The 20716-nt window shown below is 45.0% G+C and overlaps 2 protein-coding genes across 8 annotated transcripts in view; both read right to left on the reverse strand.

Annotated features, from left to right (window-relative positions):
* Positions 1–849, reverse strand: part of LOC115180502 (growth factor receptor-bound protein 10) — an 82922-nt gene extending 82073 nt beyond the window's left edge. The window contains exon 1 of one of the 2 annotated variants that reach the window (XM_029742662.1): positions 662–849. The gene's annotated coding sequence lies outside the window, so the exon portion shown is untranslated. The remainder of the gene's footprint in view (positions 1–661) is intronic. The other variant, XM_029742648.1, reaches the window with a different exon arrangement.
* A 5317-nt stretch (positions 850–6166) lies between these two features.
* Positions 6167–20716, reverse strand: part of LOC115180543 (protein cordon-bleu) — a 67768-nt gene continuing 53218 nt past the window's right edge. For 5 of the 6 annotated variants that reach the window (XM_029742710.1, XM_029742726.1, XM_029742744.1 and 2 more), the window contains 7 exons: positions 19261–19416; positions 12748–13060; positions 11838–11959; positions 9702–11653; positions 9439–9558; positions 8487–8768; positions 6167–7956 (listed from right to left, as the gene is read on the reverse strand). In XM_029742710.1, the coding sequence (XP_029598570.1) occupies positions 7873–7956; positions 8487–8768; positions 9439–9558; positions 9702–11653; positions 11838–11959; positions 12748–13060; positions 19261–19416 (3029 nt within the window). In that variant the 3' untranslated portion in view covers positions 6167–7872. The remainder of the gene's footprint in view (positions 7957–8486; positions 8769–9438; positions 9559–9701; positions 11654–11837; positions 11960–12747; positions 13061–19260; positions 19417–20716) is intronic. The other variant, XM_029742745.1, reaches the window with a different exon arrangement.

Consider the following 20716-nt stretch of genomic DNA (forward strand, 5'->3'; position numbering starts at 1 on the left):
AGTAAGCAGTTATGCAGTATCTGTAAACAGTTTACGATAAGCTTGAAATGGGCATGGTCTAATTGACTCAGCAACCAAAAACACATTTCTTAATGAACCAGAAAATCAATTGTTAAAAAAAAAAATTCAAAGTTAGCTGGCTAACTCATTGATACCCCGCTGGATTGGTACTTTTACCAACCTAACTATAGTAGTTTAGTAAGCTTTAGTTGCCCCAATACAGGATATCATGCTTCTCCCAACCTCGTCCCTACACGAACACTGTTTATCTGCCTGCATGCAGCACCGACAGCGTTGGGTAGACATGTGGCTATATTCGGCTCTGGCTATTTAGTAACTGTCACATTTGTGATTAACAATGTTAACCTACAACGGTAACCTGTTTTAGACAACAAATTACACTGATTTGCAAAACAAGTTCTAACAGCTATTCACATCCAAACCCTCCTCACGCTTTCGAGAAAGACAGAGCCTCACGCTACAAGCCACGCTGCGCTGTGTTCGTCTCACCCGACGGCAGTTTACATCCAGAGGCACTAGCTAGCTAGCTAGCTACACTAAACTTTGCTTGCTGTGTTCTAGAAAGTCAAGAAAGATGCATACAATTACACCATATTTCAAATAACACAAGACTCCCTTGATCTTTGAATAATACACTCACCTTATTGACAGGTCTCTGTAGAATTGCAAAAACGAGAGCAATCAAACAGCCTTGCACTTGGGATGGGAAGACACTTAACTTGAAAATAGTAGCTCGCGCAACAGCTTTGCTTTTGTTGCTCAGGACGCTCCAGTGGTCAACATTCCCGATGAGGACAAGCAGCTAACAGTTTATTTCTCAGCTGACTCCTCAACACACACGAAACAACTCCTCCCTCCCCTCGCGGCTGACTCCGCCCACATCGCCTCATGTCTCTGGGTTCTAGAGGAATATTCAGTAGACTCATCAGCTGAACAGAGAGAGAGAGAAGTGAAGAACAAACACCATTGTTAATGCGACTTAACTTGCATCTCGTCACAACACTGTATATAGACATAATATGACATTTGAAATGTCTTTATTCTTTTGGAACTTTTGTGAGTGTAATGTTTATGTTCATTTTTTGTTTATTTCACTTTTATCTCTTTCACTTGCTTTGGCAATGTATACATATGTTTCCCATGCCAATAAAGCCACTTGAGAGAGAGATAGCATTTTATTTTATTTATTAAGATCCCCATTAGCCGACGCCAATGGTGACAGCTAGTCTTACTAGTGTACGACAACGAAAAATACATTATAGATAAAATACTTTACAATTTACATACATTTTCAAACATTAACATGGAGTGTGTGTGTGTGCAGGGGGGGAGAGACATGCCGAGAAGTCCTGTCTGCAGACATAGCACACTGCTGCAAAAATAGACACTTCTATACACAGCAAACATTTCCCAAATCAGTAGATACAGCCCCCATGCTCGTTCCCATGTAAATCAGGCACCGGGGTCTCAGGTCTCAGCCTGAAGTAAGCATGTGGGTGCTAAGAAGTGGAGTGGGGACCCTGGAAAGTTCACAGTATTGCTCAGGTTTTATTTCAGTTCAAGCCCTTTGGCCTAACCTTATTTCGGTCCATTGTGTCACTATTTTATAGCTTTTCACACTGTAATTCTATATAATACTTACATAGTGGTCCTGTATGGCTCAGTTGGTAGAGTGTGGCGCTTGCACCACTAGGGTTGTGGGTTTGATTCCCTGCACCACACATGTGTAAAAATGTATACACGCATAACTGTAAGTCTCTTTGGATAAAAGCGTCTGCTAAATAGCATATATTATTATTACATCAAGCTACTATAAATCAATGAGTCGGAAGTAAGCATACACCATACAATTACATATAACATTTTGGGGTACACTACAAAATGTACAGTTGTTGTTTTTCAATTTCATAATCTCCTATTGGCCCTGTTGCATAAAAGTCTAATCAAGAGTTCAATGCTCTGGAGTTACCTTTCCCTACTCCTATGCAGTGTTTTGGTATTTTCCCCCTCCAAGGACTGTGTGGCAATAGGCTTACGGGGGTTACATGCCCTGCACTAACCTTGGTGGTGAGTATATTTTCCTTCATATAATTGTGCAAATGTAGCCATTGTGTTATTAATATGCCACAGTATGTGATTTATCAATGTGATTATTCTAGTAAGACACCTACAATATGATTTACTCCATGAACTCAACCATGGGCAATAATACAAAGAGTCCGTAGTGCAAAAGGTTGTAAGTCTGGAACTTTCCTCAGCTGAGCCTGCCTAATGACAGGGTAGGGAAGACAGAGGACCCGTCCTGGACCTGCAGTATCTGGGTGAAGAGAACAACAGTGGTTCCATACTGCGTGACCCTGCCAAACACGCCACAATATAAAAGGGCATTGTACACAGACACAACATCACACCTTGGATCAGATCTCCTCCCTGTAACATTATTCATGCATTAGGCCCATGTGACCATAGCCTCTGTCACAGCCTTTCACTTTGGCCAATCTTGGGAGCCGAGGCTAACGTGAACATGGTTGCATTGAAAAGCTGTATTTGCTCTTCCCACGTTTTTCATTACAATGATGTTCAGGCATTTCGCTGCAACTTTTATACCTGATGAAACTGTGTACGTGACAAATAAAATGTGATATTGCAGGAATCTATCTTACTTACAAAAGTAACACATGGAAATGGTGTTAAGACACAAAAAGTATTGATAGCTATCATCCTTCTCAACCATGAATGCGGTGAGATAACCACTACCTTCTTCTATGCTGTGTCATGAGCTGCCAGTAAGTCTTGATTTAGAAAGAGATTTGTTTTTCTGCATTAACGGTTGTGGCGGCGGTTGGCTTGGAACCAACCAAACACTCTGTCTTGCTGCAGTTAGTTTCATAAGACAGAGAATGGCCACAAATGAGCAGGAATTCTGACCGACAGAGGGCCTGTGGGCCAGCAAGTATTTACAGATCTACAGTGTGGAGAGGATTACCCTCTCTGTCAGTGTCCCAAATGACACCCTATTCCCTTTATAGAGCATTACTTTTAACCAGGGCCCATAGGGTAGTAGTTCACTATACAGGGAATAGGGAGCCATTTGGGACACATACTTTCTCTGTATATGGTGAAATCTGGATCGCATGGCAGACAACAGACACATACCCAGAAACCCAATCCCCAGATCACTTACTTTTTGAGGGCCTGCCCGGCCTTTGAGAGAGGCAGATCAGGCAAAGCAGAGCAGGGAGCCTGTGAAGCTGAAGTGAAGGGACATTGCTCCCACTGCTGGTCTCAGTTCTCTCACTAACCCCTTCCCCTTGGCCCTAACTGGGTAGATCTGTAAGATGAAATCAATATAGTGTAATAAATCACCACTACCCTGCTTATACCGATCCAGACCGTTCAGATCTGCAAACGCTGAAATGTTAGGGCCCAGGAGGCCATCTATAGGATTTTTGGGGAAACCTAAACCAGTATGGTCAGGGAATACAGTTTAAGTAAAGTTATATGTCAGTTATGACCACATGATGAGTCATGGTTCAGAGTAGCTTGGAATAGTTGGGAGAGCTCTGATGTGGCAATCCTCTCAAAACAACATGTAAGCCTGGTGGCATCATAAGAAAGAGGTCTGTTTGGCTTCCAGATTTCATAAGGACAACAATAACCACAGCCAACAACTAAATGAGAAACACATCTACTGCATGTTAGATTAACTGCTCCATGACTCAAGAACTTGCTACACTACCAAATGATCAATACATAAGATTTTACCCTGCAGTTATAAGCTCATTGTTACATTGCACTTACACTGTATTTAGGATTAGGGTGAGGGATATGGTTAGGATTAGGGTTGCAAAGGGTTGGAAACTTTCCGGTAGATTTCCATAATTTTTCCAGAGATTTTTCATGGGAAGTTAAGCCCTGGAATTTGTGGAATTTTACTTAAATTCATCAAAAACGATAGCTTATAACTGTCATAAGCTTCGTCTTCTGATGAGAAATCATCGGACCAATACGCAGCGTGGTAAGTGTCCATACTTATACTTTTATTTTTAAACGTGAACACTAAACAAAACAAGAAAACGAACGACAGTCCTGTAAGGCTACACAGCTATACAAAGAAACAGCCACCCACAAACACAAGAGAAAATAAACCCACTTAAATATGGCCTCCAATTAGAAGCAACGACAACCAGCTGCTTCTAATTGGAGGTCGTTCCCAAAACTAACATAGAAATAGACAAACTAGAAACCCACATAGAAATAGAAAACATAGAACATAAACCAAAACCCCCGAAACACACAAAACAAACACACCCCTGCCACGTCCTGACCAACTACAATAACAAAATGACCCCTTACTGGTCAGGACGTGACAATAACAGTAAACCTTTTTTTGTGGGATACACAAGGCAATTCTAGGACATGTGGCATGTTTTGGTTAAACTATCCCCAATTCAATGGAATTGCAAACCTCTGCATGCACAGTGCATTCTTCCATCACATGTACAGCTGATTCTCAAGATCTTGCACCCTAATGAGATGCTATTGAGCCCACAGAGGGCCTGTGCATGCTGCTCATGCATTGAATCTGCTCCTCAAGGACACCATGGCACTGAAAACAATGGATACACTCTACAAGAGAGCCAAGGAAATGGTTAGGTATGTGAAGGGTCATCAAGTTATAGCTGCAATCTACCTCACCAAGCAAAGTGAGAAGAATAAGAGCACCACATTGAAGCTGCCCAGCAACACCCATTGGGGTGGTGTTGTCATCACGTTTGACAGTCTCCTGGAGGGGAAGGAGTCTCTCCAAGAAATGGCCATATCACAGTCTGCCGATATGGACAGCCCCATCAAGAGGATCCTCCTGGATGATGTATTTTGGGAGAGAGTGGTAAGCAGCCTGAAACTCCTGAAACCTATAGCAGTAGCCATTGCACGGATTGAGGGAGACAATCACATCCTGTCTGATGTTCAAACTCTGCTTGCAGATGTAAGAGAAGAAATCCGTACTGCCCTGGCCACTTCACTGTTGCTCCAAGCAGAGGAAACTGCAGTTCTGAAATACATCAAAAAGCGTGAAGACTTCTGCCTGAAGCCCATACACGCCGCAGCATACATGTTGGACCCCAAGTAGGCAAGAACATCCTATCTGGTGCAGAGATCAACAAGGCCTATGGTGTCATCTCGCCACCTTGGCCTGGATGAGGGCAAGGTTCTTGGCAGTCTAGCGAAGTACACTTCCAAGCAAGGGCTTTGGGATGGAGATGCAATATGGCAGTCGTGCCAACATATCTCATCAGCCACCTGGTGGAAGGGACTTTGTGGATCTGAGGCTCTTTCCCCTGTTGCCTCCATCATCCTCCAAATCTCACCAACATCAGCCACCTCAGAGCGCAACTGGTCCCTGTTTGGGAACACACACACCAAAGCACGTAACAGGCTGACCAATACAAGGGTTGAAAAATTGGTGGCCATCTGGGCAAATTTGAGGCTTTTTGAGCCTGACAACGAGCCATCCTCAACCAGGTTGGAAAATGACAGTGAATATGAGGCCTCAGAGTCTGATGTTCAAGAGGTGGACATTGAGGAGGTTCCGGGAGAATACATGGAAGCCTGAGAGGAAGACAACCAAAGCTTTAGTTTCTAGACTAACATTTTACAGATGTATGTTGAAAACGTTTTTGGGAGATGCGATGGCTCATTGGGGATCATTCAATATTCCCTTTTGTTGTTCAGTGAAATCATCCCATGTGAAGAGTCAACTCACTTAATTAAAGTTCAATTCATAACAAAATAGTTTTTTTTATTTCTATTGGAAGGATTTAATCATTGGCAATTATGTAAACTTATGAAAAGGTAAAAGGTTTATGTTCCTGTCTCCATATGATATGGTAAATATATCCAATGCAAAAAGCATCTACATTTAAATGGTATTAATATTAATTTGCATATATTTCCGTTAATTCCCATATATTCCCGTTAATTCCCACAGAAAGTTTCCACCTCTGAATATTCCCCAAAATGTGCAACCCTAGTTAGGATTAGGGTTATTGCAAGTAGTTACACTGTACTTACATTATAGCTACAGTGTAATTTAAAGTGCACATCCAGACAGTATTTAAGATCAATGTACAGAAGAAAAAACTGTTACATGGTTACAAAAATCATTTATTGAAAAAAGTATAATTTGTGGATGAAATAAAATGTGAAATTCTTCCAAAAACATAAAACATAAAAAAGCAATAGCTTATAAAACTACATTTTATTGGATTTATATTATTCTATTTATTTCCAATTTTAACCAAAGTTTATTACTGTAATCATTTATCTGTAGTTAACAAAATATACAACTTTCTAGCCTCAAACTCAACTCTGGAACTTGAAGCCAGTTCCTTTGCTTTTTTTCATTGTTCCTCTCGAATCAGGGACTGATTTAGACCTGGGACACCAGGTGGGGGAAATTCATTATCAGGTAACACAGAAAACCAGCAGGCTCCAGACCTCATAGGGTAAGATTTGAATACCCCTGAACTAGAACATAAGTAAACATCTAAACTGAATTTTAAGGAATTGGACAACCTATGAATCCATCTTTTGACAGACCAGTCTAGAATCTTGTGGTCCCTATTTTCATGCTTTACACTGGGTGGCCCTTTAAGTCTATCATTCAGTCATTCTGATCAATATTGATAGTACTTCATTTGTAAAATATATTATAATATTCACTTTTGCTTTCTTTCAACTACTATAGTAATGCCATAAAACGTCTAGAGAGACAAGCTCATGTACAGTACTGCACATCACATCTACTGTTGAATACAACAACAAAAAGCTGTGCACTGGAGCCCCATGCAAACAACATGGAACACTTTGTGATTAAATAAACAATGAAATCATAGCAAATATTAACCAGACTTTTTTTCTGAAAATGGAGTAACAGCCCATTCCTCTTGTTCGTTACTCATATATCTATTGATTAGAAAACTATTTTACTAAGTCATGGTGATATTATTCACCAATAGTTACACATAAGCAGAAATGTTTCAAAAATGCTTTTGTAATGTCAAGAAAGGATATGTTAGTAATCGTTTCTCTGAAGATTAAAATAAATATATTAAGAGGCATTATTAATCAAAGAATAAAACATGTAAAGGTTGAATAGCAGCATAGATGAGATCTAAAAACCCAGAGCTTTGCAAAATAAACTACAGGATGTTCCAAATGGTACCCTATTCCCTATTTAGTGCACTAGTTTTGCCAAGGGCCCATAAGGTTTTGGTCAAAAGCAGTGTACTATATAGGGAATAGCCTGCCATTTGGGATACATACCTAATTTGGGATACATACCTAATCACCACCTGGAGAGGAGAGTCCCTTGGAGCCAAATTTTGTCATGCTTGACCAGTGTTACTGGTGACCAGTGTTACTCTTTGCACTATATCAAGGAGTCTGATCAATTGCATCCTATTACATGGAAAATATACAGCAAATATGTAATAATCAAATATAACACTGACAGTAAGACAGCATGAGGCATCAATTCCATGTGGACTAGTATTAAAAAGTAAAATAAAAAAAGACAAATAATAAAAGAGCAAAAATAATTTCCTAAGATTATTATTATTATTATCAGCAAGAGCAGCTAATAAATAGCAACAAAAATTATTGGCACATGCTTTTGTACAGCAATTAATCTTTCCAGTTATTGCAACTATTCAAGTACACATAACTGGATACATATACATAAGGACAGTGATAAATTAAGGTGAAAGACAACATATTATTTGGCTGCCTACGACGATTCTAATCAGATGGTTTGCAAGATGTTCTGGAATCATTCTGGAAGATTCTTTATTGTCCTTGTGAGAGGGATGATGCTGCTTGTATAGTACCAAGTCTACCGTTCACTTGAACTGTTTTTGTGGGGGCATTGACCTGAATAAAATAGATGAAACATGAAAACCAGTGTTATTTTTTGCTCTGTACCAATCAAAAATTGCCTGACATTGAGTTAAAGTTAACAGAGTTCAGATCATGCAAGAAGTAAAATATTTTGCAAAGAATGGAAGTGTTTATATTGTATTTTTCTCATTGATTAATCTAATGGAACAATACATTGCTCAAGCTGCACAGCCCCACAGACTGTGGAACTACGTGACGGAATCTTGGTCTCCAGCTAGCACAGAATGTTTCCCAGGAGTTCTTTGTTCCGTCACAGACATGTTGCAACAAAAGACAAGGTAATACTAGGTAAGAAATGGTGGGTAGTCACCTGGCTAGTGAGTTCCCATGCGAGTGCATGCACAAAAGGTAATTTATGATCACCTCCATTTGCTCTATCTAAAAACATTGAATTGACAACCTGTAACTTGATGACTAAACTTGCTCCCAATAACTGTCTCCCTCTTTTGTGTGTTGCTAATGCATTGTTAGTGTGGCTGCCTGCAGTACTGAACATATTGTACCTTTTTCAGGCGCTCAGCAGCAGAGCCAGAGCGGATGGCCTCCAGCATTGCATCCCGGGCCAGAGCGGGATTCCCCCCAGCCCCCAGGGGCTCCCCCACCATAGTGGGCTTGGGCTGAGTGGAGGGAGGGGTAGGAGGAGGAGGGAGCATAGAGGGGGGTGGAGGTGGCGGAGGCACAAATGGAGGAGGGGGAGGCATGGCAGGGAAGGCATCACACAGAGTTCTGTTCTCCTCCTCAGTCTTCCTGAACTTGTCAAGCTCCTCTGCAGCCTGGGATATGGTCTGTGGAGCATAGAGAGGGGAACAATGGCAGTCCGGATACATAGACCCATTTGATGGCTGCTTTCACATGCACGCACACACACACACACACAATTTCCCTCTTATACCTTGTTAACCCCAGTGGTTTACTAGGCAGCAAAACCAAGGTTTAAAGGCATTTCAAACAGCTTTGCAACTCTAAGTTAAGCTGTCGCTAGCCTGGATCTACTTTAGCTCCACCAACTAAATTTGACAGGTAACTAAGGAATAGAATCAAGAACTCCCATCAAACATTCCATTCTTTTTTTATCAAACCTAAATTCCACGTTATTGCCCTGAGAACCTGATTTAGTAATGCACATTTCTGAGATTCCTGCTGGTGAGCTGGGCAGGAACATTCTAGAGCTCACCACATCGGGCCTCCCTCACAACTACACATTTCCTCCTCTCATTTCACCATGGTCCTTTACATGAAAACAAACCACATCACATTCAAGGGGAACGCAAATAGACTCATATATATATATATATATATATATATATATATATATATATATATATATATAATAAACATAGTGCTGCCTGTTCTCCTGAAATGAGCTATTCAGTGACAAGCAACAGATCCTCTGTGCTATATCAAGACATTGCAAAACCAATGCAAAACACTGTCTGACTCTTGGCTATAGCTTACCTTCCTTAGCCCTGCAGAGTTACTTTGGCCTCTAATGGCTGCCAGTAGCGCACATCGCTCATTCTCTCCCTCAACAAAGGACGATTTCTTCAAAGTGCTGCTTGCACTTGAGTCCGATACCTAGTCCGACAGGGAAAATCAGGGAAATTAGAAACCAAACCCCTACATTACACTCATTATAAGTAGCTGTAGACTTATACTTTTTTTAAAGAAAAACAGTGATCTTTGTGAAGTTAGCATGACGGTCTCTCTATCTCTCTCACCTTTCTGAGCATCTCCTTCCCATCCCCACACTGGATGGCTGACATCAGAGTGGTGTGTAGCGACGTGTCCATCTGGACCGACTTCATGATCACAGGTTTGAACTTCTTCACCGGCCCAAACAGACTGACCTGCTGGGGCCCTGGGAGGTCGTTGCTGGCAGCAGCTGCAGCTGCTCGTGGTGGTTCAGGCTTCTTTGCCAGGGCTGGATGACCTTTGGGACCTACTGTCTCTGATCTGCTCTGTGCAGGTGGTGGACCCTGCGAGGGCTTGGAGACAGCAGGTACCTGTTTAGTGGGGGATTGTGGTGCTGGTGGTGGGGGTGTCATCTGTGTCTGCTGTCTGGGACTGGGACTGTTGGGCCCATGCTGCTTAGTGTTATTGGCCACTGTATCAGTGGCCAATATCAAGTCCAGTGACTTGGAGCTCCCTCCAGCGACTCGCAGGGTAGAACTGCTCCCATAACCACTCCTGTCCACTCCTTGCGTCGACTCACCAGAGACTACCCGTTTCTCTGCTGAGAGGTAGTCAGGGTAACATTTAGTACCGGCGTGATAGGACCCAGACCCAGAGCTGCTCTCCTTCTTCACTGGTACATTAGTAGATGTACCAGAGGAACGCTGTGGATTTACATGAAAGGATCTACCCTCTTTCTGATAGCCGTAACTGCCAGGTGGCTTTCTCACGAGGCCAGACAACTCCGCTGGTACTTCTTGGATGTTGTCAGCTTTGGCCATGGTGGGCTTCTCAGCGTATTTAGCAATGGCAGAAGCTACGTACTGACTGGATGTTCTCCTGGACGGCTTGAGGAAGGAAAGGTTACTCTTCTGATCTTGGAGAATACCAGGGTTCAGTTTCATAGTCTTCTGCTGCACAGGCGTCTCTGAAACTGGAACTGGGGCCTTGCCCTCTGCTTCCTGTGAGATGTCCTTTGTTACCTCAACAACATCTTTGCATGTTTCCTTAGGTGCCATCTTGGCTACAGGTTCAGAGGCCTTAGGTGTTGCCTTGGCTGCAGGTGGCTCAGAGGCTACGACCCGATGGGTGCGTTTGTGGACCTCAGACTCCGGGCTCTGGGTCTTTGTGAAAGGGACAGGCCCTCTACTAGTGGGGACCGAAGGTGCAGAAGTGTCCTGCTTATCCGAGGAGCTCCAGAATGCTTTGGCTTTCCCCAGGAGTGGTGAGACGGAGTCATCTTTGTTGATCCCAGACTCAGAGGAACCGCCAAACTTGTTTCGGGTGATGGCTACTTTGACCATGTTACCCTGATCGTCAATTCTAATGGCACCTGTTGTCAGAGTGGCCGGGGCCTCTGCTGGCTTCTGAGGCCGGGTTGCAACTGCGGGCTTGGGAGGGACGATAGTGAATGTCTTCATACCAAATCGGGAGACTGGGCTACATGTGATTTTCGTTTGTGCCTGGGAGGCAGCATGGCCTCTATAGGTGGGAACCTCTTCCTCAGGGGACTTGGAATGGCTCTCTGGGACAGCGAGAGAGCTGTTGACAGGTGAGGCTTTCCTCTCAGCTCCATCAGCGGACTCCCGTCTTTGAACTTCTACTTTAGTCTTAGAGACCGCTGCTGTATGGTCTTTCCCCATGGTGCCATTGGCAAGCTTCTTCCCTGGTGATTTGAGGTGCTGCGTGGGCTGTGGTTGAGCAGAGCTGACTTTGCTGGAGCCGTCAGACATACAGGCGTTGTTGTTTTTGTTCTGTATGCCACCAACACTTGAATGATGATGACTGAGGTTCAGGTCTTTATTGCCCGTTCTTTGAGAGCTACTCATTAGTGTGGCTTGGTGATGCGTCATGTTCGGTGTCTCATAGTCCTCCAGGACTTCATCTATGGCTGTGACCGGGACCTCCATATCCACCACAGACACGGGGATGTCATTGCTCTCAGTGGACATCACGTAGGGGTGCTCTTGCACTGAAACAGCATCTATGTGACTTATATCTAGTGGACATGGACAAATGAAAATACATGTGTTAGCCGGCCTGCTTATTGACTATACAAAAAATATTTTTTTGGTACTGTGCATCCATTGTGGTTTCCAGGATGTCTCCAGTATGTAATTCATGTGCATTTGATGGACAATAAAACATTTTTTATTTGAATTCATGTTCTACTAAAAGCTCACCTGCTAGATCAGCATCCAGATCAGCCAGAGTCTGGTGGAGCTGAGTGGTGAGCTCTAGGTCCTCTTCATAGATGTCCTTTGTTTTGCCTGCTTTGTCATTGTGGCTGATATCACTGCTGTGTCTAAGGGAGGAGGGGGTAATACAAGTTAAGTTTTGAACTGTTTTGCAGGTAGCATAAAAGGAGAACTCAAGTTAACTCAAAAGTTTGAAAGTTACATTTAGGTGATGGTGGAGTCTACTGCCCTTGAAATATTTATTCATAGTACTTGTGTTTGAGTTTATATTTAGTTCACACTTAGTTCAAGGTGTCCACTGAGCATTCCTCTGTTTTATTCATGCGTTTCTTTTCTAAACTAACCTAAAATGGCATGGGGTTATATTTCTTTCCTCCTGCAGACTAGATAGAGCCTATTTTCCTGAGAAAAACCCCAGAGCTTTCACTTTAGAGCCCAGCAGATTTAAGTGACACTGCTGGCTTTGGAAGGTAGCCCCTTAGCTTCAACACATGTGGACTGCAGTGACTCAGTCAGGAAGCACTGTTGGCGCAGTAAAACAGGCCTTTAAAAACAAGCCGGTGCAGAGACGTGCGAGACGTGAGATAGCTGACTAAATAGTGAGAAACGCGAGGCAGAACTGAGAACTGGGAGCGAGGAGGGAGTTGGTAAATCACAGGGAGGATTTGACTCGTTGGTTGACTGGGCCATCCAAGACTAGGTACCATTCTAATGACAAAAGCAGCTTTAGCTAGGGTCTGCGACAAGGCTAGTAGTAGTAAGTGCATAAGGGTAGGATAACTAAGAAATAATAATTGAAAAGCAGTGTGAGTTTGACTTTGCTAAGTGTCCACCCTGAACATTGCTATGATAATGCAGTGAGCAGAGCAGGTCAGTGGTAGCACAGCTACAGTACCTGTGTCTGGAGCCCCACGTGGCACAGCCCTCGTCACTATCACTAGAACAGTCCTTGGTGAGGGGATGGATCATGGGGTGAGAGGAGCCAGAAGAGCCCAGGGAGAGGCTCCCGTCAGGGGAGGTAGGGTGAGTGGTGTTGGAGGCCGAGGGGGAGCTGACCAGGCCAGAGTCCTCAGCCATGCCCTCGGAGGCTGCATAGCCCTGGTCCTGGAAGCTGCCACTGCCACTGCTGCCCGTGGATAAAGTCTCCTCCGCCTCTGTGTCTGGGGTCTGGGGTCCTGCCACAGAGAGCCGCCGACAGTGCAGCCAAGCTGGGGTCCGGGCAGAGGGGTGGTAGACATGATCATCATCATCATCAACAGCATAATCATCAGTATTATTATCAGTATTATCAACTGACAGAAGAAAGCTGTATAATGACGCAAAATAAACTGATCTAGTTACAATGTTATCTGTGGTCTATTGAGAAGAACAGTTCACAGCAACAAAACAAGAGAGGTTGTGCAAGCATGTGCATGACAGAAAGGAGGGAAGCAGAGAGGGGAAGAGTGAGAGAAATGTTATTATACAATGTTAGCTAGACATACATTCTGAGATACACACACACACACACACACACACACACACACACACACACACACACACACACACACACACACACACACACACACACACACACTTGTGGCTCAATGAAACCGCTACGTTGATGTGGGCAGGCCTGAACATACCTTATGATCCTGTACTCAATATTCCCCATGAACGATATTGACATGTTGCATCATATACCGTAGTCCTATGGTCTCCCCCTTGGCTTTGGAGCAAAACATTTAGATTGTATAACGTCTCACTTATCTCACTGGCCATCAAGCCAAAAACAGGAGCATTAATACATACAGTTGAAGTCGGAAGTTTACATACACCTTAGCCAAATACATCTAAACTCAGTTTTTCACAATTCCTGACATTTAATCCTAGTAACAATTCCCTGTCTTAGGTCAGTTAAGATCACCACTTTATAATAAGAATGTGAAATGTCAGAATAATAGTAGAGAATTATTTACTTCAGCTTTTATTTCTTTCATCACATTCCCAGTGGATCAGAAGTTCACATTCACTCAATTAGTATTTGGTAGCATTCCCCTTAAATTGTCTGGCTTTTTTATGGCGGTTTTGGAGCAGTGTCTTCTTCCTTGCTGAGCGGCCTTTCAAGTTTTGTCGATATAGGACTCGTTTTACTGTGGATATAGATATTTTTGTACCTGTTTCCTCCAGCATCTTCACAAGGTCCTTTGCTGTTCTGGGATTGATTCGCACTTTTCGCAACAAAGTACGTTCATCTCTAGGAGACAGAACGCGTCTCCTTCCTGAGCGGTATGATGGCTGTGTGGTCCCATGGTGTTTATACTTGTCACGGTTGTCGTCGGTTAAGGAGGACCAAAACGCAGCAGGTACGTGCAGGCTCATCTTGACTTTTATTTATTTAAAAAAATGAATGCCAAAATAACAAAACACGAACGACAAAAACAGTCTGGTAAGGCACAAGGCTAAACACAGAACAATCACCCACCAATAACAAACACAAACACACCCTAATATATGGGACTCTCAATCAAAGGCAGATAGACAACATCTGCCTTCAACTGAGAGTCCCAACCCCAATTAACCAAACATAGAAACACACACACTAGACTAACCATAGAATACATAACCATAGACCATCAACCAAAAACCCGGAAATACTAAAACACCCTTTAAACAAACACACCACCCTGAACCACATAAAACAAATACCCTCTGCCACGTCCTGACCAAACTACAATACTAATTAACCCTTATACTGGCCAGGACGTGACAGTACCCCCCCCTTAAAGGTGCTAACCCCGGAAGCACCTTTAAAACAAAAAACAAAACAAAAACAACAACCCCAAACAACAAAACAAAAATTCCCCTCTACTAAAGGGAGGGAAGGGAGGGTGGCTGCCGTCAACGACGGCACTGTGCTACACCCCCCCTCCCCAACCCACCTATATCAGGAGGTGGCTCCGGTTCTGGCCGTTCCAGGCAGTCGGGCCACTCTGGCAGTTCGGGGCAGTCTGGCCAGTCTGGCCGCTCGGGGCAGTCTGGCAGCTCGGTGCAGTCTGGCAGCTCGGGGCAGTCTGGGCAGTCTGGCAGCTCGGGACAATCTGGGCAGTCTGGCAGCTCGGGACAATCTGGCAACTCGGGACAGTCTGGCAACTCGGGACAGTCTGGGCAGTCTGGCAACTCGGGACAATCTGGGCAGTCTGGCAGCTCGGGACAATCTGGCAACTCGGGACAGTCTGGCAACTCGGGACAGTCTGGGCAGTCTGGCCGCTCGGGACAGTCTGGGCAGTCTGGCCGCTCGGGACAGTCTGGGCAGTCTGGCCGCTCGGGACAGTCTGGGCAGTCTGGCCGCTCGGGACAGTCTGGGCAGTCTGGCCGCTCGGGACAGTCTGGGCAGTCTGGCCGCTCCGGCAGTTCAGGGCAGTCTGGCCGCTCCGGCAGTTCAGGGCAGTCTGGCCGCTCCGGCAGTTCAGGGCAGTCTGGCCGCTCCGGCAGTTCAGGGCAGTCTGGCCGCTCCGGCAGTTCAGGGCAGTCTGGCCGCTCCGGCAGTTCAGGGCAGTCTGGCCGCTCCGGCAGTTCAGGGCAGTCTGGCCGCTCCGGCAGTTCAGGGCAGTCTGGCCGCTCCGGCAGTTCAGGGCAGTCTGGCCGCTCCGGCAGTTCAGGGCAGTCTGGCCGCTCCGGCAGTTCAGGGCAGTCTGGCCGCTCCGGCAGTTCAGCGCAGTCTGGCCGCTCCGGCAGTTCAGCGCAGTCTGGCCGCTCCAGCAGTTCAGCGCAGTCTGGCCGCTCCGGCAGTTCAGCGCAGTCTGGCCACTCCGGCAGTTCAGCGCAGTCTGACCTCTCTGGCGACTGTTGACTGGCGGGCAGCTCTGACGACTGTTGACTGGCGGGCAGCTCTGACGACTGTTGACTGGCGGGCAGCTCTGACGACTGTTGACTGGCGGGCAGCTCTGACGACTGTTGACTGGCGGGCAGCTCTGACGACTGTTGACTGGCGGGCAGCTCTGACGACTGTTGACTGGCGGGCAGCTCTGACGACTGTTGACTGGCGGGCAGCTCTGACGACTGTTGACTGGCGGGCAGCTCTGGTGATGGTTGACTGGCGGGCAGCTCTGACGACTGTTGACTGGCGGGCAGCTCTGACGACTGTTGACTGGCGGGCAGCTCTGACGACTGTTGACTGGCGGGCAGCTCTGACGACTGTTGACTGGCGGGCAGCTCTGGCGACTGTTGACTAGCGGGCAGCTCCTGCCCCGTCACACAGCCCTTGTGCCCCCCCCCTAAAAAATTATTGGGGGTGCCTCTCGGTCTCCCAGTCCTTGCCAGCCTTCTTCCGCTGCTTGGTCCTGTGAAGGTGGGTGATTCTATCACGGTTGTCGTCGGTTAAGGAGGACCAAAACGCAGCAGGTACGTGCAGGCTCATCTTGACTTTTATTTATTTTCAAAAATGAATGCCAAAATAACAAAACACGAACGACAAAAACAGTCTGGTAAGGCACAAGGCTAAACACAGAACAATCACCCACCAATAACAAACACAAACACACCCTAATATATGGGACTCTCAATCAAAGGCAGATAGACAACACCTGCCTTCAACTGAGAGTCCCAACCCCAATTAACCAAACATAGAAACACACACACTAGACTAACCATAGAATACATAACCATAGACCATCAACCAAAAACCCGGAAATACTAAAACACCCTTTAAACAAACACACCACCCTGAACCACATAAAACAAATACCCTCTGCCACGTTCTGACCAAACTACAATACTAATTAACCCTTATACTGGCCAGGACGTGACAATACTTGCGTACTATTGTTTGTTCAGATGAACGTGGTACCTTCAGGCATTTGGAAATTGCTCCCAAGGATGAACCAGACTTGTGGAGGTCTACAATTGTTGGAAAAATGACTTGTGTCATGCACAAAGTAGATGTCGTAACCGACTTGCCAAAACTACAGTTTGTTAACAAGAAATTTGTGGAGTGGTTGAAAAACGAGTTTTAATGACTCCAACCTAAGTGTATGTAAACTTCTGACTTTAACTGTATGTTCCATTTATTAGGTTTACAGTATTATCCAACCAGCATGCAGAGCACATCACTGAGAAGTCGTTAGAGAGATGCTTTATAGCCACCTAACCCATGAGTGTGTGAGAGCTGGGCCTGTCAACTTCAGGCAGAGCTGTAATGGTGAAGAGAGCCTGTTCCTAGAGATCCAGTGACTCACACAGAGTGGCCCTCCCAACCTTTTCCCAGCACTGGCTCAGCCATCCAAAACAAAATCTTACACAAACATGAACTCATCCTTGCTCCCATCACATAAACCCAAAACTTGCACAAACCAAGTCAAGACTCTCAGGCAGTAACTCTCTCTCTGTGCCAGTAACACTCTCTCACACACATCCAGTCATAGACATATATCATCTCTCTATCCACAACATACTGAAACACACTAAGCCACATTACCAGCACACACAGACCAAAATCCCAATCACAAATAATTTCCTCATGGCCTCAATACACAAATGGTCTTAAGTCTTTAATGTCAAATGAAATGATAAAATATTAATGTTTTCATGCTTGTCCATTTCAAGGAAATCCTTGATCTCAATGATCTGCCATGCTAATTTTGCACTTGTAATGATAAACATGTTTTTAAATGCTTTTTTTGTACAATATAACACAATTAAAAACCCACATGAATGCTGATATTGACAAAGGCACTTAAAGGAGGGCTGAATATCTGGATAAGCCAATACAGAAGAGTTATTTATTTCACTCACTCACACATCCAACGTAAAAGCTAAAAACATGTAAACAAGAGTGACTTCCATTTGGCTCTCCACTGATAATGTTGTCGCAGTGAAGCTGCTTCTCACAAAACCACTAATACTAACCAATGTCCCAGGAGTTAATCTCATAAAAAGGATGAACCCTCCACATAAAAAGTGTCATTGATTTATCGGTCACTCCTTAATGGAGTCAACCAATCAGCATGCAGAGAAACAACAGCCTGGTTTCTAGTTACTAACCATTACAAACACTAAGCAATAACATAGAAACCTATAGCACCACCGTAAAATCATTGATTTGGAGATATCGTATGACTTTCCTTACACCCTCATTTCAAAATGTCTCCATCAATCACTCCACACATGTATGGCTATTTCATCTGCACTTAAACAGCCTACTGATCACACACATCCCGGTCCACATCAGCCCTCACACATCACGTTCCTCTTAGTTCTCTACCGTACCAACCACTGTATAACTACCTGAAATACAAAATGGCTTATAGTTTATACTGTATATACAGACATTTATAAAAACAAAAACAAGGAAAAGAAAAGACATCAACAAGAGAGGGATTTGAAAGTGTAGAGATGGGAAAGAAAGGAAGTTCAAGGGGCAGTTCTAAGAACAGGAAAAGGAGGATGGAAGGAGCAGAGGTCCAGCAGGAAGAGATGAAGGTGCAGAAGAGGTGGTAGAGGAAGACAGTGAGAGGACGGCAGGCCAGAGAAGTCAGTCTGTGTCTGTTCACCGAGGCTTGGAGAACGGGAAACGGACAGGGGCACAGCAGTAGACTGTGGAGGGGAGAGGCAGAGAGAGGGAAAAGAAGAAGACATGAGATAGAAATAGGACAGGGTAGATAAAAGTGTTCTGGAGCCCTGGAGAAAGAAGTTGCCGCTATCGCAGCCTGACAACAGAAACAGAAAATCACAGCCTTTTACAGACAGCAGGAGATAAAAAACATACGATGAAAGCCTGACAGGTTGATTAACGTTGCGTTTTAAATGGCACACTATTCCCTATATAGTGCATTACTTTTGAACAGAGCCCTATAGGCCCTGGTCAAAAGAAGAGCATTATATAGAGAATAGGGTACCATTTGGGATACAAGGAACTTCCCTGTCACAGCTGACCTTCACCATTGGGCTCAGCTGGCCTATCAGCCTGTCTGTTATGAAGGAGGCCTCATAACTGTTTAACTGGCTGTAAAGGAGATGAACGACGTGGCAAGCCTGGATAGAATGTCCACATGAGCCGGACTACACGTTAAGAGGGAAAACTGCGATACACACACAGAGGTTGATTTTAACATTTTTGTCATTTAGCAGAAGCTCTGATCGAGAGCAACTTACTGTAGTTAGTGCATTCATTTTCATACTTTTTTTTTCTTTGTACTGGTCCCCTCTGGGACTCAAACCCACAACCTTGGCATTGCAAGCACCATGGTCTACCAACTGAGCCACACAGGACATTCAACATTCAACAACAACTATGAAGTTCAGGAAGGGAAGCAGCACTGAAAAAGGAGAGGAGTTAGAGGAAGACATGAAGGTTGGAAGGAGAGTGGTTGGCTGCCGGAGGGAAAGGCCGCCCAATAGTAGAGGAGGTCAGCTGGGATGAGAGACCTACACTGAGGGGCCTCCTCCATGTGGCTCTCTGGTGAGGCATTGGGGGAGTCTGGGTCTGAGGGAGGGGGAGGGTACTGCGGGGGTGGGGGGATGACTAACTGGGGGGGCTCCCGTACTGGGGTTCGCAGAGGTTTGTGTGGCACTGGACGCTCAGCACCTAAAGAAAAGGAAGGATGCAGTAAGCACTGGGTGTTAGAATGGGGGAAATCAATAAGCTTAAATTATATTGCCTTTGTTCATCATACTGTGCAGAAAGAAATTACTTCTTTTTTTTTTACATTAAACAATAAGCAAAATACACAAGACAATCAATGAATGGATACATTAACAAATAACTGAAAGCTGCTTATAACTGCTTAACGTATGTGGAGAAAGTACAGTAAAGCTACTCGCTTGAATGGAAGCTTCTCAGTGGCAATTGTGTTGCTTGCTGATCAGAGTCTCTAATTAGTGCCCCTTAATAAATAAAGCAGAGCAGAGATAACATCAGACCCTATGCCCCAGACTCCAGCTAGGGAAGATATACTGCTCAAAAAAATAAAGGGAACACTTAAACAACACAATGTAACTCCAAGTCAATCACACTTCTGTGAAATCAAACTGTCCACTTAGGAAGCAACACTGATTGACAATACATTTCACATGCTGTTGTGCAAATGGAATAGACAACAGGTGGAAATTATAGGCAATAAGCAAGACACCCCCAATAAAGGAGTGGTTCTGCAGGTGGGGACCACAGACCACTTCTCAGTTCCTATGCTTCCTGGCTGATGTTTTGGTCACTTTTGAATGCTGGCGGTGCTTTCACTGTAGTGGTGGCATGAGACGGAGTCTACAACCCACACAAGTGGCTCAGGTAGTGCAGCTCATCCAGGATGGCACATCAAAGTGAGCTGTGGCAAGAAGGTTTGCTGTGTCTGTCAGCGTAGTGTCCAGAGCATGGAGGCGCTACCAGGAGACAGGCCAGTACATCAGGAGACGTGGAGGATGCCGTAGGAGGGCAACAACCCAGCAGCAGGACCTTTGTGCAAGGAGGAGCACTGCCAGAGCCCTGCAAAATGACCTCCAGCAGGCCACAAATGTGCATGTGTCTGCTCAACCGGTCAGAAACAGACTCCATGAGGGTGGTATGAGGGCCCGACGTCCACAGGTGGGGGTTGTGCTTACAGCCCAACACCGTGCAGGACGTTTGGCATTTGCCAGAGAACACCAAGATTGGCAAATTCGCCACTGGCGCCCTGTGCTCTTCACAGATGAAAGCAGGTTCACACTGAGCACATGTGACAGACGTGACAGAGTCTGGAGACGCCGTGGAGAACGTTCTGCTGCCTGCAACATCCTCCAGCATGACCGGTTTGGCGGTGGGTCAGTCATGGTGTGGGGTGGCATTTCTTTGGGGGGCCGCACAGCCCTCCATGTGCTCGCCAGAGGTAGCCTGACTGCCATTAGGTACCGAG

This window comes from Salmo trutta, chromosome 3 (assembly GCF_901001165.1).
Source record: "Salmo trutta chromosome 3, fSalTru1.1, whole genome shotgun sequence".
Taxonomy (NCBI): Eukaryota; Metazoa; Chordata; class Actinopteri; order Salmoniformes; family Salmonidae; genus Salmo; species Salmo trutta.